Source organism: Diadema antillarum, unplaced genomic scaffold (genome assembly GCF_040938485.1).
Source record: "Diadema antillarum isolate AM-2024a unplaced genomic scaffold, OU_Dant_1.0 seq00001390_RagTag, whole genome shotgun sequence".
In the NCBI taxonomy this organism is placed as follows: domain Eukaryota; kingdom Metazoa; phylum Echinodermata; class Echinoidea; order Diadematoida; family Diadematidae; genus Diadema; species Diadema antillarum.
The window spans coordinates 645,783-663,602 of record NW_027272145.1 but is presented as its reverse complement, the minus strand read 5'-3'; the positions used below and the strand labels follow the sequence as shown (position 1 = coordinate 663,602).

The 17,820-nt window shown below is 37.9% G+C and overlaps 1 protein-coding gene across 2 annotated transcripts in view; it reads left to right on the top strand.

Annotated features, from left to right (window-relative positions):
- LOC139708940 (uncharacterized) overlaps positions 1-15,833 on the top strand; it is a 59,304-nt gene extending 43,471 nt beyond the window's left edge. For both annotated transcript variants that reach the window (XM_071620907.1, XM_071620908.1), the window contains exons 2-4: positions 7,234-7,702; positions 11,608-11,797; positions 12,900-15,833. In XM_071620907.1, coding sequence (XP_071477008.1) covers positions 7,361-7,702; positions 11,608-11,757 — 492 coding nt within the window. In that variant the 5' untranslated portion in view covers positions 7,234-7,360 and the 3' untranslated portion in view covers positions 11,758-11,797; positions 12,900-15,833. The remainder of the gene's footprint in view (positions 1-7,233; positions 7,703-11,607; positions 11,798-12,899) is intronic.
- Positions 15,834-17,820: the final 1,987 nt, after the last annotated feature.

Below are 17,820 nucleotides of genomic sequence, written 5' to 3'. Positions count from 1 at the left end.
GCTCCGAGGGGCAGAGGGACCTTGTATAGCTGGGTTCCTGTGATGGCGCGAACTGGCATGTATGAAGGCACGCATGAACCATGGAGCTACAACACAGTATCTTTGCATGGTATCGTTGCCACTGACGCACATATGGGAGCGCATTGTTATACAACACGTAATGACCACATACAGGACATTCGCTTCCGGTTCATGTGATTTATGCCTGAAGCGACGAAATAAAGCACACGACATGACCAAATAGACAATTCCTTGGCTGGTTGATTTTTAAATTCTTCTGATAAATTCTTCATAAATCTTCAAGAACTTCCTTATCATCACTCCTCCGTATGACATCTTGCATGCCAATGAGACAAAAATGCAAATCTGCAAATTTTTCACTGTGAAGTTTGAAAAGAGTGAAATACACAAAGCACATTCGATAGAAATTATGAAACAATTCATCCCCCTAAGGTCGTTTGAATGACAGAAAATCATGCAGTGTGGTGCCGTATGGAGGCATATAATAACAAATTTTGAATCTAATTTCATTCTAATAATTTTCTGCAGATCTGTTAGAACAAGTTAAAGAAAAATATTATCTCTCCTATTATTCAAAAGAGATTAACGAAACAAAACGAAAGTTGCATGACCAAGAAGGCCCGTTTCCGGAGACGAACTTTCTCCTTTTCTCAACAACCTTTATGATACATGCCCCCTTGTTTCATTAAAACAAGAGGAACCTTCGCCCGTGATCTCCCAAAGAGCAAACAACAAACTATTTCCACGATCTAATTACGATTCATAATGAAGACCTTTTCTTTGCAGTGTCGCTTGATATTCAGGGACATGTCCCAGTGACAGGACAAGTCATGACAGGAATTAGTTGATACAACTACCATCAAAGCAGAACTTTGCAGAATAAAGAGCAAGAACTTTTGTAAAGATGTTTTTTCTTTAATCTTTTCATACATTCATTTTCATTACAGAAGATCATCATTTCATCCAAGAGTAACATCTGCACTAGCAATTGAAATTCAACAACACGTCTCATGTCTCAACAACGCTCCCTTGACATACCAACAAGTGTCTTTTTGTCACCTCCTCAAATATGTTATTGGGGGTGATTTGTATTCTCCTACTTTTCCTTGCACCATTGCCGCTTCGCATTAAATTCTTGGCATGGACCAGTGACGAAATGTAAGAAAAATGTTCTCACGTCGGCCTCAAGGAGAATCAAGAACACAATCAATTGATATTTCTCAGCCACCATTCTCCCAAATCGTGCCTACTACTAACATTGAATGATTTTATTAAAAAAAAACACACACACAGAGAAATGCAAAACAAAGATAAAGATGAAGGGAGAGAAAAGGAATCATTATGATTCCATAGGGACAGCGCTCATCAATATTGATATCATGACATAAGTGAAAGGGCTATGTCATAAACGTAAATAAAATGCTGATGTGTGACAACGAGGGACAAAAATAAATGTCTTGGTTTTTTTTCCTCAAAAGCCCTAGTCAAGAGAAACAGAAGCCTGGACTAAGAAGACATAGAATGACGAGGGTGACAAACAAGATTAAGTAAGATTCAGACCTTCATGACCCGTGGAAATAGTACATGTACTTAATAATTGTTTAGTAATTGTGATTGCAGGACAGGAATGCAAAAATGTTTGCCAAACTAGTGGTAGCCCTTGCTGTGGTGGTGATGTCTTTCTTTGGTTTGCTTGGGCCTCCCCCAGCAAAGGGGAGGGGTTGTGTGAGGGGTTGTGTGTGTGTGTCTATGGTGGTGAGGATGTTGATGTTGGTGATGGTGGGAGGTCACAGTGATTGAAGAGTACATGGTGCTGGTATTGTGATGGTCGTTGTGGTGGCAACCGCATTTGATAATGAAGTGGTGGTACATGACTGTATCACGTTTGTAACTGGAAGTGATAGTGAATTGCTTAATGTGACCACCGTAGCACTGATGATGATGATGATGATGATGACTTTTTTTTTGCATTGGTGACAGTGGTGATTGTGCTGATTTCGATAAGTGATGAAGTAGGCATCAAGGTGGATGACAGTGGTGGTGGTGATGATGATGATGATGATGTGGCGGTCTAGTGATGGAGGTTTGCTCTTGGTTGTGATTGGTGGTTTGGTGGAGCAGGATAGAAATGTAATCTTCATGTTCATAGTGAATGATGGTGAAAAAGTGTTGTTATGGTAGACGTACGATATTTGGGGGGAGTATCTGTAGTGACACTGGGCGTGGTTCCATCCCACTGTTGTGTGGGGATAATGATGTCGCTGTTTCGTACCACTGATAATGCCTGCATGGGGTGTAAGTCCTCCGAAAATGCGTTGTATTTATTCTTATTCTCTGTATGTCACTCAGGAAAACATTCATTGCTCTTTAAATCTCACCATCTAATTCATGGGAGGAGATAAAAACTAACAAACAAACAAACAAACAAACAAACAAACAAACAAACAAACAAACAAACAAATGCATTGTTGGCAAATTTGCTAATACAAACGTAATACAAAAGGCATTCTACCAGAAATATTTAATCACACTCAAGATTCTAGGAGAGTGTCTGTTCCGGGGATGTGTAGTTTGTTTGGTTTTTTTTTTCTTTGTCATTGAAATATCAGTTCCCTGCGTGTCACTCGGGGAAACCCGTTGTGGGACATTATAAACTGACGAAGCAAGCATAGATGGTGAGAAAAAAATGGTCGAGAATGCACTGCCTGCCACTATTTGTAAATGGTTCATCACATGTAAAATTCATTTTGGCTGTCACTGCGCGGCGGGAATGTCAATAATATAACGGCGTGTCGCGTAAAGAGTTAAATCTGACGCATTTTAGGAACAGATGTGGCACATACGCAACAGAGAAATTGATATCCCGAACGTTTAAGCAGCGGTGTAAACTGGACGAGGGATCCACTCATAATTTAGTCTGCTGAATATAAATTACTGTCGGGGAGGACACCAAGATCGGATCACATTAGAAAACACTCTGTCAGTGTAGAGTGATGACGCCGATCGATTGACCCCTGTGTTCATAGTACGTCTAATCGACTTCCGGTTCAGCGACTTCACTCTGTGTCGCCAACACTCAGTGCGCCCATCTTTCGATCGACAGATGCCTTTTCAGTGAAAGTATCGGTATTTTGTCAGCGCGTCGTTTCCAAAAGCTAAAATCCCGCAGTGATACAATCTAACAGTGCTCTTATAAAAGCTTTTCTCCGCTGTTTTATTACATGGCCTTGACTTTGGTAGGTTCCGCAGGTCTACGCGCATGATTATTTGCTGCTGTTGTTGTTGTTTTTATGTGGCTTTACTCTCTCTTAACCGCTAGCCCGGAATTTTCTTGACCCCGGATGCATGAGAACAGGTTGCCAACGGTAATGGAAAAGTTCAGTTGTTCCTCCGCGAAGAGGTTTCCGAATTGTATATCTACTCATCATCACATCCTGCACAGGCAGTCTCTGTTATCATGCTCCTACTGACACTTTAAAGAGGCTTATCTTCTTTTTTGCTGACGTCACAGCTCTTCCAACTTATACGTTTTGATAATGGGACCTGTTCGTCTGCAAGTATGACTCACAAAATGCCGTGCAAAGCTAGAGCCCAGAATCACACCTTCCCTTTTTTTCTTCCTCGTGGGCATCGAGACGAGACAGATTGAGTGGCGTTCACTGTTTCGTTGATCCTCTATTGGGCAAAAATGGCTTAGAAAGGATTTACTCACAACCAAAACTATACTTTGCGATGGCGATGGAATTTTGACATTGGTATTAAGTCGGTTAACTATAGTAGAGTGATATTTATGTTTAAAGGGATGGTACAGTATTGGTGAAGATGAGAATTGGGCTTTTAACTTTTTGCGAGATACCAAGAAGACACTTATGACATAGTATAGAACATACCATTCTAAGAGGAATTCAAAGTTTATTTGATGAAAATCGGGTTTGGTATGACTGAAACATCCAAAAACAAAGTAAAACAAAGAGATCGTAAAAAAGTGTGGGTCCCACACTTTATTAGAATGGCTCTGTTTTGGATATCTCAGCCATTTCAAAACCAATTTTCACCAAATAAACGTTTATTTCCTCATGAAATTACATGCTCTTTCATATTTCATAAGAGGTTTCTCATTATCTCACCAAAACATGTTAGAAACCTGAAATTGGGTCTCAACCAAAACTTTACAATCCCTTTAAGAGAGTATTACAATACAATGGCAAGTGATTACTGGTGTGTTCAATATTAAATTTTATGGGTTGATTACTGATACTATATATATTGGTGAAAAAGACATTGAATGATGGTCTATGACTCATACATCCACGATTCAGACAGTCCACGAGCCATAAAGCCCAAGAGCTAGACACCGAGTAAAACAGGCCCACGAGCAAGCCAGACACTATGGGCAAATAAGGCCTAAGAGCTCGACAACATAGAAAAAAAGAAGAAGATGTAATATCGAGTTCGTGGGCATTTTTTACTAGTGTCCAGCTCATGGGCCGTACAGCTCATGGACCTGTTTTACTTGATGTCGAGCTCTCGTGCCTTGTTCACTTAGTGCCTAGCTCGTGGGCTATACGAGTCGTAAACTTTGTAATAATTCGTGGGCTGTATGTCTCGTGGGTAGTATGACTCTTGGGCTGTATGACTCGTGGGATGCATGACTCGTGTGTGTCGGTCTCGTGACGTGCACCCTAAATTTCTCCATCTATGTCTCTGTCTTCATTTAGTTTTCTTTATCTCCACCAATCGTTTAATGGTTACAATGTTTACTTTCCGGACTTCTCCGACACTTCAATTTTGTCAACAAATCATTCCAGAAATATTCTTTAAGCAATATATAGATTCAAGCATGTAATGTTGTTACGTCCATGAATCGACGGCTTGGAACTCTAAAAAGACCGTAGCCCTTTTTTTGAAACTTTGTTTTAGCGATCGTTGTCGTAACCTACTTGTTCCTTTTGACAGAACCTTCATGGAAAGGAGGAATATAAAACAGACCTTTTATTGTCGTTCGCTGAACGAATGAATGACGTACTCACCGACTGTCCTCTAGAGCAAATGTCATGCGAAAGCTTACGAGAACTGGTAATGATAAGAAAGAATAATAAAGAATGATGTATACTTTCTGGGTCAATTTATTGAATAATCATGGTTATCGATCAATGGGGATACATGTGATCATATCACGCACATTAACAGTGCAAGGGACCCATCAAAGCTCTCTCTAAAATATTAATGGTTTAAGCGACAAGGATGTCGTTTGTCATTAGGAGCTTTGCGTTGGTCAAAAGCAATTTGCATTCGCTGATCTCAAAGTGGTCGCTAAGCCCATTGGAGTGGGTAGCTAATTTGAAAGGATAAAGCAAGACTTCTGGAAGATTTTTAAACGTTTTATCCCTGCGAAAACGAACAAGAACTCCCATTTTGTGATTTACGTAGAACTACATGCTCTGTGATACTTGAAGATCTGAATGGTTGGGGCAATCTGATCGCTTAAATCGTCATTTTGAGCTTCCTATGATGCAAGCTTACCTATAATTAAGTTCATGTAACATTTTTAGATCTTGATGGAGCATAAGGTATTGTAAGAGATGAGTATAGAATAGGTTAACATCAAGTTAGCAACCCCAATCTCGAATTCGCGTAGAGCGGGGATAGGCTAATAAAATGGGGGAAAAAAGCTTTAATTGAACTTTAGATGACGGAAGATACCGTAAATACTGTAAGAAAACCCATCTGTTGCGTCAATGAGCGACGATTTACTATCAGATAGTCACTTACGAACGGGATTAAAAGTACTTTTTAAATCATCAAGTGATGACCGGTCTTTGGCTGTCAAAGAATTTGCAGAAGTACAAGAACGCATTCATGACAGCCGCTATGTTTATTTGCCGAATAAGAAACAAACACATACAGCTGTATGAATAAATCGAAATAGATATTCTTTAAAAGGAAACATTGTGATGGACCATTCAGAAGTGCTTTTCTTCTATGGAGTCATCTGTTATGTCTTATAATAGTATTATTACATTATATGGTATCACGTCGTAACACTGTTGTACACAGTCGATAAGGATCAATACTTCTGAACAAAAATCGTTTCTATTATGTCTTCGAATCTTGCCCGGTCCTTATAGCTGGTTATTCCGAAGGTTTGTTAATCCGAAAATTTAACAAGGTTCGTTTATCCAAGATATCCAGGCAAGATTTCTAGCCCGCAATATGCCCCAAGGTTCTAGGGCGATTACCCCCTGGACAATTACACCAGACCCTTCCCCTAACCCTGACCTTAATCTTAATCCCGAACCTTATCCGAACCCTAACCCAAACTCTAACCCTAAACCCTTATAACCCAAACTCTAACTCTCTCTTCCACCTCCCTGCTCTAACCCTAAACCTAAGCGTTCGTAAGAGCATACATATCTCACTTGGGGTAGAATTCAGGTATTTTTGATATTCCTGTTTAATGTTAAGGTATTATTTTTTTTCTCATATAATATGAGTTTGTGTATTATTAGCGTCAAGGATTAACTTTGCATTTCTTCATTTATATAGAGTATTGATATTGTGTTGATGTTATGATGTAAAAAGGAATGTCCTTGATTTGTTATTTTGTGTTTGTTGAACTGTTATATTTTGTCATTCTGTTGCAGGGCTCCCTAGGATAACAATGTTTAAACCACTGATGGGGCTACCCTGGGTAAAGAAAACTGAATAAATGAATAAATAAATAAATAAATAAATAAATAAATAAATAAATAAATAAATAAATGAACCTTTACCCTAATCTTTATTCTAACCTTACCACAAACCACTATTTAGCCGGGGTTAATTGTCCTCGGGGGGTAATTTCCCTGATACGGTACCCCACACCCAGGTCTATGAAATGGGTACCTGGCAATCTTGGAATAATGGTACTGGCACAGGACCCTCCGGGGAATCGGAGAGATGGATTTATAAACATAGAATCGGCTACCCCAAATATGAGGGATTGCTATCATATTGTTTAATTATACTTTTTGCGATTATGGGAAGAGTTTGAAAATCATAGGGTTACTGCTTTCAGGTGGTGGAGGTGTGTGATAGTTCGTACGTGCTTCCATGAATCGCATTCTCATTATCCTTAAAAGATTATTTTCCATTTCTTCCGCTCTTTTCTTTTTAAATAACATGTATTTCCTTATTTTTTTTCTCTTCTGGCACAAATCATCCCGATCTCAGGGAAATATCTAGGTTGATCCAAGACCACGAAAGTGCTTGTCATCCGGGAGACTCGTCAAAGTCAACGGGAGTACCACTCAGCTAGCATTCCAACTCGCTACTACTAGGCAGGATACGAACAGACGAAATGGCGCCCAACTCCGCCCTTCTCTTGTGCCTCAGCCTCGCCCTTCTCGCCCTGGCGTCTGGCTACCCGTTCGCCGACGACGAGGAAGACTTCCAGAACGACGGCGACCTGACCAATCTCATGACCGAGGAGGAGCTAGAGGACATGTTCGAGCCTTCCCCGATGGTGGCCGGCCAAGAAGGAATCGACCAGGAGGGAGGTGAGGACGAGGACGATGGGCTCAGCGCGCAGGACCGGCTCCTCGAATACTACGAACGGGCCAGGAGAGGCGCGCGATGGAACAAGAACTTCGTGGGGATCAGCTCGCTAGACAGGTCCATCACAGCTTACACATCATTCCTGGTAAACACTCCTTCTTTTGTGACATCTCAAGAATATGATTCACATTCTGTCATCTCTGTCTAGTCTTCAATTCCTTTTAGTTTTGCCAGAGCAATTCCGATGACACGGATTTCAATACACTGTAAATAACCACTTTGTCTCCGCCTTGTTATCTTCTAAATTTTTGAGAGACTTTTCGTATACCTAGCTCCACTGACTGTTTTCGTCACATTAAACCAAGAAGTCTGAGCTATTGTCACTAACTTTACTTCAGAGGTTTGAAGATGAACGAACGCTAGCTGATAATAAAAATATTAAAATATTTACAGGACTGCTTTACTGTGAAACTCATCTCTACCTTCAATTGAACTTCAAATGAACATAGAAAGGATAATCTGATAAATTGCATAGTTAAGCGAAAGCTTAGTAAAATCTTGTTAATTCTACAAACGGATATAGATCTTCAAGTCAGAACTAAATATTCAAATTGGATCAGGCCATATTGTGATGTAATGACCTCATAAGTCTCCCTCTGAACAGTAAACAAACAAAATTTCTATTGTTCTGTATGGCTGATTTTTCAATCCCTTCACTGAAGCCAATTTGTGCATAATAGGAGGGCCATCGCGCTTTGAAAGGCAACTCCAGACTATAGTCTTACAAAAATGCATTCGTGAAAATTTGACCGAAATTGGAAAGAAATTAGGAAGTTATGAAATTATGAACTTTCGTTAATTTTCAGAACAATTTTTGAACATCTAGTATGTATATGCAAATGAGCGAGTTGAAGATGTCATCGCTCTCAACGTGCCATTTATAGTTTGTGCAAAAATCTCAACATTTTCAGATTTTATTTTATTTTTATTTTTATTTTTTTTTTTGGGGGGGGGGTTCAAAGCTCTGACTGTTCATTAATTTTAAGTTATTCAACCAATATATTGTGAAATGATGACATCATCAGCTCACTCATTAATAAGCTGTTCGAGAATTGTTTGGCAAAAATTGCCGAAACTTAACAATTTTATAACTTTCTTGATTTTTACCCTGGTTTCATCAAATTTTCACAATTGGACTATTGTGCTTATAAACTTTTTAGAACTTCTCCTTTCCAGACTCACTTTTGACTGGTCCGCAATTGCCCTTTAAAGCACTACACACTTCAGTGAAGTTCTTTCCACATAACCAGCGCGACACCGTCAATTCCACCTTACGAACACACTCTGTTCGTGTCCCTCAGGTGCTACCAGGCCATGAATACAGGTGTACCTAGCTTTATGGAAATAATAATTCAAAGTGACAACTGCTCGTTAGGGTTCGCATGCAAAGAGATAATATGCACTATACCTAAGAGCTTCTTGTTGTGGCATCGCCGTTCACACATAGGCTCCTATCGTATGGCAAAACAGGTTGATGCTGATGATGATAACGATTGGGATAGTTATGATAATAGTTATAATATCACTAATGATAATAAAAATAAAGGTTATGATAATAACAACAACAATAATAATAATGATAACAATAATAATGATAATAATACAATGAGCAAAACAGCGATTATAGGAAAAACATTAAAGTGATAATATCACTATTATTAGAAGTAGCACTGATTATGTAATAGCAGAGGCAGGACATGCAATAACGATTCAAATTTGAAAAATAAAAACCGTAATTTTTGACGTGATGATGTATACGTTGTAATTGTGTAACACCTCATCTCATCCATACTCTGCTGATTTTATTATTTTCACCGATTAAAAGAAAATAAAGGGTGTTGGACTAATGAGATAAACTGCTCAAAGATATGTGCAATAAGGTGATGTAATTACTAAATATATGCTTGTTATTGAGACATCTTTTGTTATAAATCATACCATCATAAAAGACACTTTTAAACACATAGTTTTGATATACGAAACAAGTGTAAGCTTCACCTGTGATGTTATAGTAATCAAATGCAATGATGACATCAAATTAGCTTTTAATTTGTCACAGTTTAACTGTTTTCTAGTCATTCCAAACCAGATAAGAATTGTATAGAAATTTTGTTATTGTCAAACAAAACTGTAGCAATTATACTCACACCTTATACTCAGTTTGTTACAGAACTTCTATTGCTATTTACAGAAATGAGGCAAAGATCGGTGGAATATTTTGATGAGAATTTGGGTAGATTATTGCCTTTAATCGCCGCGTTTGGGGGTTCGCTTAGCCCTCCCAAGCATGACGGTCGCCCTTGCCTCTTGGTGCGTGTACGACAGCAAAGTAAAGGCACGCCACGCATACCACGTCTTTTTGGTGCATATTGTATGCATCTCATTAAATTCTGAACATGATTTTTCAAACGGCAGATAAGAAGATAGTAACCGCAAGCTGCAAAATCTTTGTTTGAAAATTATCTCCTTCTTTTTTTGTAGAATAAGGGACGTGAAACGTACGAAAAATCTGTCATTTCTAGTCAGCTATTTTTGATTTTTTGTTTTGTTGCTCTTTCAACCCATGTTCATACCTGTGTAGCGATCATATTACTCAGTATGCAGATGTACGCGTATATGTGTGTGCATGTATGTGTGTGTGTGTGTGTGTGTGTGTACGTTGCGTATGAAATGCAAGTACAGGTCCTATGTGTGAATGTGTCATGCTGCACATACTACAGATGGATGTCTCATGAATAAACATTGCGTGACGTGCAACCAATCGCTACATTACACTTCACTCATTGGGTCATGAGAATGCACTTTGCAGTGTAATCATTATTTTCCCTTCCAAAATGCAATCAGTGATGAAATATTTCAAAGGGCTTGTATGATAAAGAAAGAAACATGTTAATATATTCGAATATAAACAGATGACAGTTTTATTACTGGCCAGGTGTCATTATGTTGAACATTACTATACCCAATTTGGCTGTCTCTGCCTTTGACGGACAATAACACCTGCGGTATTAAAGTAGTTGTCCCGAGGGAAACCCCTTCATGATTATACCATACAAACGAGGGCCACTATCGAAATGGCTTCGAGCGCAGACAAATCTTGGGCAGGTACTTCGTCCGGTCTATTATTCGTCCATGATTGTTCTTTCTTACGTTGTCCAGTTGTCTAACACGTATTTTTCTCACGTTTTGTGCGGTTGCATGAGTCTTTCTTTTTGTCACTTCGTCTCGCCCTGCGATTTCTGTTACTATCGTGTTTGTTTTTTCCCGCCTGTTGAGTGCACGTTTCCCGGATGTTGTCGTTCCTCGTAAGTTCGTGTCTGTCCCCGTGCCGTGTACTTTTGTCTCATTATTCACATTCTGCATTCCTTCTCATTCTGTCCCGCCTCTTGAGGTCGTCATTTCTTTGATGGTCTCGTGGCGATTCATTACTGTACCTTCTTGTTGCACTATACCCCATTCCGTGTTTCTTCTCTCGTTGTCTCATCTTGATGTGCCTGTGGTTTCTTTAATATTATTCTGCCTTGCGGAGAAGGTGTTACTCTCATGTAGGCCTATCCCCAGTACTTGACTTTATAGTATTTTTCTCCCCTGTCGCTTAATTGCTCTCCTAATTAATTCTCTCCCTTCCTTTGAGTCCATATGATACATATCTTTGGCATTATTAGTCACATCTTCCTGCTGCGAATATAGAACCTGAACATCGATGATTTGAATATCAAAATCGGCAGAATTCTCTCCGGAGATCTGTCGGGAATTCTCCTTTTTCCCTTAACAGGAAAAGGATACCTTACAAAAGTGATGAAACGGGATTATACGTGCATCTCGCAGGAGGAAATAGGAGACAGTCGAAGATTTCAAAGAAAAAAAAATATTTGCGAGGGTCGAGCGGTTAAACATACACAATCAGAATCGGGAATGTAGTAAGTTTACGTACTATTTGTTTTATGAAACCCGTTGCGTCTGCTCTTTTTGCTTTATGAAACTCTACAGCCATGTAAGGTTGAGGGCGTGTGCAAGCTGAAGTTCAAGCAGACATTCCGCTGCAAGTGCAACCGACACACTTACTGCGTGGGGCCGGGAAGGAAGTACCAAGCTCGATGCAAGTACAGCGCCGTGGGACATGTCTTCTACCAACCATAAGATGGCGCTAAGCAACAACGAGCGTCCAGAACGCATGAAGGTATAATAATTGATGGGACATTGTGCTACTAATGCCAGGCCAGTTAAAAGGAGAACTCCGGATGATTTTCAGACGTTTACATTTTAACAACTATAAATTGGTTATACTAGGTACAGAGTTTCAGAATTTATAATGATTGGGATAAGGAATGAAAACGGTTTCAAAATTTATAACAATATCACAATGAACAAGGATGATGACATAACAGCCTCACCTCAAGAATGCATGAGTGGGGGCTCAAGGAAGTAGAACAAAAGAAGAAAGCATGCATAAATTTTATATACAGGTGACCGTGTTGGTAAAAGCAAACGGTACATATTTTAATAGAATTACATTGCTACATTCCTGAAATATGTGAGCCTTCTACTTATGCATTCTTATGGTGAGCTCCCAGTCATGTGTTCTTATGTTAAAGCTGCTATGGCATTATTCTTGTTCAGTGTAATTTACTTTGGGCTTTTCAGACTATTTGTTTTTCTGCTCAAGGACCACAATGAATTCTACAAATCTATTCATGGAGCTGTCGATTTATGTACTACACGATGAAAACTTATGAAAATCGCCATGACTTTTCCTTTATTGAAAGGGGAATTCCAGACCAGTTGAAGATAGGCCGTAAAGAAAGAGTAATATTTATAGGCACAACAGTGAAAATTTAATCAAGATTGGATAAAAATAGGGTAAGTTATGAATTTGTGAAGTTTAGCCATTTTTTGCCAAACAGTTCAAAGAAAATACTAGTATTTGACAACAAATTTTTCATTTAGGGTGTACAAAAGACAGATGAAACTTCCTTTTTTTTCTGCCATAAAAGAGTTTAAAAAAATGTTATTCATGATTTTTCGGCTGTATGTATAAAAAATAATAATGGTACAAATGAGGTGAATGATGATTATCAAATGGTGTATTTTTATTATCGTTGCTTATCATCGATCATAAGTTGTTAGATTGAATTTTCTTAATCTATTTATCTTTCTACACGAATTTATATTTGTCAATCATTATTTATGGTTAGTATATAATATGTCATTCATATTATTCAGTCATAATATATCTTTCGATTAACCTATACTTATCTATATATTCCCGTTTTTGTTTTTAGGGTCCAGTACCACACCACAAGGTTCCACACACACATACAAACACAGGGGACAACAGATGGCGCCTGTCAACCATAAAAGAAAAGTGTCACGTCAGCCTAAATCACACTGACTACGATGGTTTTGCGAGGGAGACACAGTATAGATCATCGTAGCGTTTCTAAGAATAAGCTTTCATCTCATTTCAGATGTTCTGTGTTGCAGCATAACAATAAGATAAGATACATTAATTTTGAAAACCGTTTGTTACATTCCATGAAATATCTATGGCTAACATAATCGGACTTACCTTAAAGGTTAACTATAGGTATCTGTATTTGAGACGAAATATGTCGGGGAAAATAGGGCAAAATTAAGCAAATTAGAACGTTTAAAAGTAACACAAGACTTGATGGCACTCATATCGCCAAAATAATGTCAACTGGATTTTGTTCAAATTGTTAGAAAAAAAAATCACATTAGATTGTGGGAATACATGTACTTAGCAATAGTTACGTTAACGATTTCTCACTAAATGCTTGTCACCTTTTGATCTGTCTCATTTTCCATATTTCATCCATTCTCTAAAAATGCATCTTGCACATTTATCTTTTCACTCATGTCCTTACAGTGTCCAAACGGTTGTTCAGCCATGTTTAAATTCTAGTTAATTCACAGGCCAATTTTAGAGCGGGGGGGGGGGGGGAAGCATTTATGCTACGCAAGAGAAATTTCTCCTCATTAGACAAGAGTACATGATACAAAGTTAACAAAGTGTAAGGTGTAATATCCAGTCTGTTCTCTAGTTATAGGGTAGCGGGGTTTGTATCATGACATTGTCATCCATAATAGATTATGAAAGAATTAAAAGAACAGGATAAAGAAAGAAATTCGAGATAGAGAAAGAATGAAAGAATTTGGGAGTAAAAAATACATAAAGATGTAGGCGCTTCTCTGATGGAAAGCCTGATAATAACATAAAGTAGACAACTTCACACACTTGAAATTGAAAATAAAGATTATTACATGGTAACACGAAGAGATAAAGAAAGTGAAGTAAAAAGAAAAACAGCCAACGGAGAGAGTGGAGCAAAACTGAGACAACCAATCAATTATCAATAATGTATGGTAATCACTCTCTGTTTGAAGTGTGCCCTTACATCAATCTCTGACATGTTCTAAATTTTATATAGCCCTCTGTATTCCTCTATCTGCAAAATACGAAGGACTATTTCAAGACGGGAATTATCTTATAATTATTCTACTTCCCTTATCTGTGCCCTTGGTAGCTCTTCATGCACCGGCTGATATTTTTCTGGACAATTTCATAAATATTAAATTGATTTCCATATTATCTAGTTTGATCTTCCTGGGATATGTTTTTGGGTATCGTATTCCGCATCTTTCCTCTGGTTTCTATGCTCGTATACTTGAAGAATAATGTTCATTCTTTGATGAAAAAAAAAGAACATACCTGTATATCTCTTTGGTAAATGAATATAATTGTCTTGGAACGAAAGTAGGCAAAAATAGTTGATAATTGATCTTTAGTCAGCTGTCTCGTTTCAACACGTTTTGTAATCCGTGTGAATATGCATGCACCGTTCTTATCTGTACAAAAAGAGAAAAGTTAAAAATACAAAAAAAAATAGTATACGCGCAGTTTTAATGATGAACATAATTTATTTGAAGTGGTTTTTTTTTCGTGATAAATGCCTTTGTCTTTGAAAACATCGTTATAATGTTCACTGAATTTCAACAGTAACACAACGTCGGGAGTTTATGGCTATCTTGTAGGTTAATGAATATGATTATAGCAATACAGTGTAATGCAAGCCGCAGTATATCGCTAGATTCATTGTTGGTTGGAGTATTCAATAATGATGAAAGTTAATGATATCTTAGAGGTGTAAATTACTCCTTCGCTCTAGCCTTCAAACTGTATTCATAATATTTTTCTTTTGAGTGTAGCATTGCATCATCTATGTACATCACGTATGTGAAAAATTTATATGCCGCCGTAGTGCATGAGGTTTTTATTTTATCATATTTGCAAAGTTTATTGCTTTAGCGTAGCCATGTGTTGATTTAATGAAAATAATGTACAAAGGAATGTCGACTGAATTGAACAGTGTTGTGGTGAGTTTGTTTTATGGAAAGCAGCACAGGGAAATATCTACCATAGTGACTCGAATATCATATTATTTTTGTAAAAGTCTTTATTTGTGACCGTCCTCATTTACTTTATTCCGCTTTGTTTGTTCATTTGTTCGTCAAATAGATTAATAATACTTGAAGAAGAGCATGCATGTGAACATATGATGTAGTGAGTAAGAGGAGTTAGAGAGTGACATATAAAAAGTTTCTGTATAATTTTGTTTTCAGTAGACAACGTTATCATTTACGTACCTCATTGCTGTAATAAAAGTGTGTTAAAGTTTTCGTCGTTCCAATACTAGTATTTCCCATCGTCATTGGAGATCGTTGAATGATTGTTCCACAGCTTCAAGATGTTTTAACGCTGAATAATGAGATAAGAATAAAGCAAAAATGTGGAATTAGCATTCTGTGACTATCTAGTAAACATTTTCCCAGCAAAGAGGGAAAGGGAAACTATGATTCGCCAAGATTTCCAGAATGCCTCTTGGAGTATGTGTTCTTTCCTTACCTAATTGATTATTCTACTTGTCGTGAAACTTTACTGCAAAGCGAACGTAAGTTTTCATATTCCCTTCTATCTCATGAATATTCACAACTGTCAGCTGTTTGGGACGTGTTTCTTTCTTCTTTTTTCTTTCATCCTTGCCAATTCACTGCAAAATGTAGATAATGACAATGCCTTGAACTTAGACTACAGGTGCAGACGATGTTTTAAGGAAGCATAAAGTGTAAAGTAAAGCGTGGGAGCAACTTGAAATAGCCATAGATATTGCAAATAAAGCTGTTCCGCAATCTGGATCAAGACCGTACTCATCGTGTCAGATCTCGGATATCTCTGATCTGCATTTTTACCAGCAAGTTTTAACTGTGAGAATACACAAATTAGCTACGTTTGGATGTTTGAGACGTACGTGTGCGTTTGACTTGTCTGTAGGTATGAGCAAGTGGGAAAGTTTTGTTTTTGATGCGTCTGGCTGACGTGTGAGTAGATGCACAAACATTTGAAGAAACCGAAAGCCAGACAGCATAAATGTGGATTTAGTGAAAGCAGCAATGTTTTTGGAAAACATCAGTGGAATTTTGAGGGAAATCGGACAATCGATTCAAAAGTCTTGCATTGAAGTTTCGGTACCGTCATCCCTGGACAAGGAGACTATGCAACAATTCATGACGTCATGGACAACAATATAGATGAAATAAAAAACATTTCACTTTTCTAGAATAATAAGAGACTTGACTTTCTCATTTTAGGAATAACATTACCCTTAACATATGTCAGTAATATGTCAATGGAATGTGTACTTTTCATGAAAAATAAAATTTTAAGGGAATTCTTTTCATATTTTCTTTATAATTATTGTCCAAAATGACGTCATGAAGTGTGATAGTCTCTTTTTCCAGCGATGATGGCACCGAAACTTTAAAAATTCATAACTTTTATATCGATTGTCCTATTTTCCTCAAACTGTCACTGATGTGTTCAACTAATATTGCTGCTTTCACTCAATCCACATTTGTATTTGTGCTCGGGTTTTCTTTGGTATTGTAACCGTGTTCAGCTGTTGGCGTCGTAAAAGTAAGTGCGCAATCGCCAGTATGAGTGGGCTTGCTTTCTTTCCTCAGATAATACACTCTAAATTTTACGAGAGAGGCGTGTACCGAAACTTGAAGAAAAGAATCTCGACACGATGTTTTGGCGATAAGCGTATTCCTCATTTATTCTGAAGTATTCTTTTGCGTCTCTTTGTCATGTATCGTGTAAACTCCGTGCAAATATAGCTCAGGCATGACGTCAGGTGACGTCATGTTGTCTCTGAAAGATAAGGGAAAGAGAGGACATTGCTTCGATACTGCTGTGTGACGTCATGTATGAAAATTCCGTCAGTAACGCGTCCACTGCCACTCCCACACATTGTTGGCATTGGACAGAACACAAACAGTTGTTTATTCACAGACAGAAACAGACAGACACCAACAGACACACACGTAGAGAGGTGGGCACGTAATCTATTTGTGCTTAAAGGGAACGCACACCCAAAGAGCAATGTGGATTGAGTAAAAGCATTAACATTAGTAGAACACATCAGTGAAAGTTTGAGGAAAATCGGACAATCGATGCAAAAGTTATGATTTTTTTAAGTGTTGGTGTTGGAACCGCTGGATGAGGAGACTACTAGAGGTTATGACGTATGAGTGGACAACAATATAAAGAAAATATAAACGGAATTCCACAAAAATTCACTTTTCTAGCAAAATGTAAGAGTACTTGACTAACCGCTTTCAGAAAGCGGGGGGAATAAGTGCTACCCCTAACATATGTCAGTATCAAGTTGATAGAATGAGTAATTTTCACGAAAAATGAATTTTTATTGAATTCCCTTTATATTTTCTTTGTATTGTGGTCCACTCATACGTCATAACCTCTAGTAGTCTCCTTACCCAGCAGTTCCAACACCAAAACTTTAAAAATTCATAACTTTTGCATCAATTGCCCGATTTTCCTCAAACCTTCACTGATCACTGATGTGTTCTACTAATGTTACTGCTTTCACTCAATCCACATTGCTCTTTGGGTTTGCGTTCCCTTTAAAGACGGTATGTTCATGTAATTTGCTTCCTTCTTCAGTATAACCATCAAACGAAATGATCGTGTATCATTTCACTTGATTTAATTCTTGTGGTATATATAAGGTGTTGTATTTCATTATAATAGCATCTCAAGAAGTTTTATACAGTATTCATTGTCCTCTTTTGTGTGATTTATTCAGTGACATTAAATTGTAC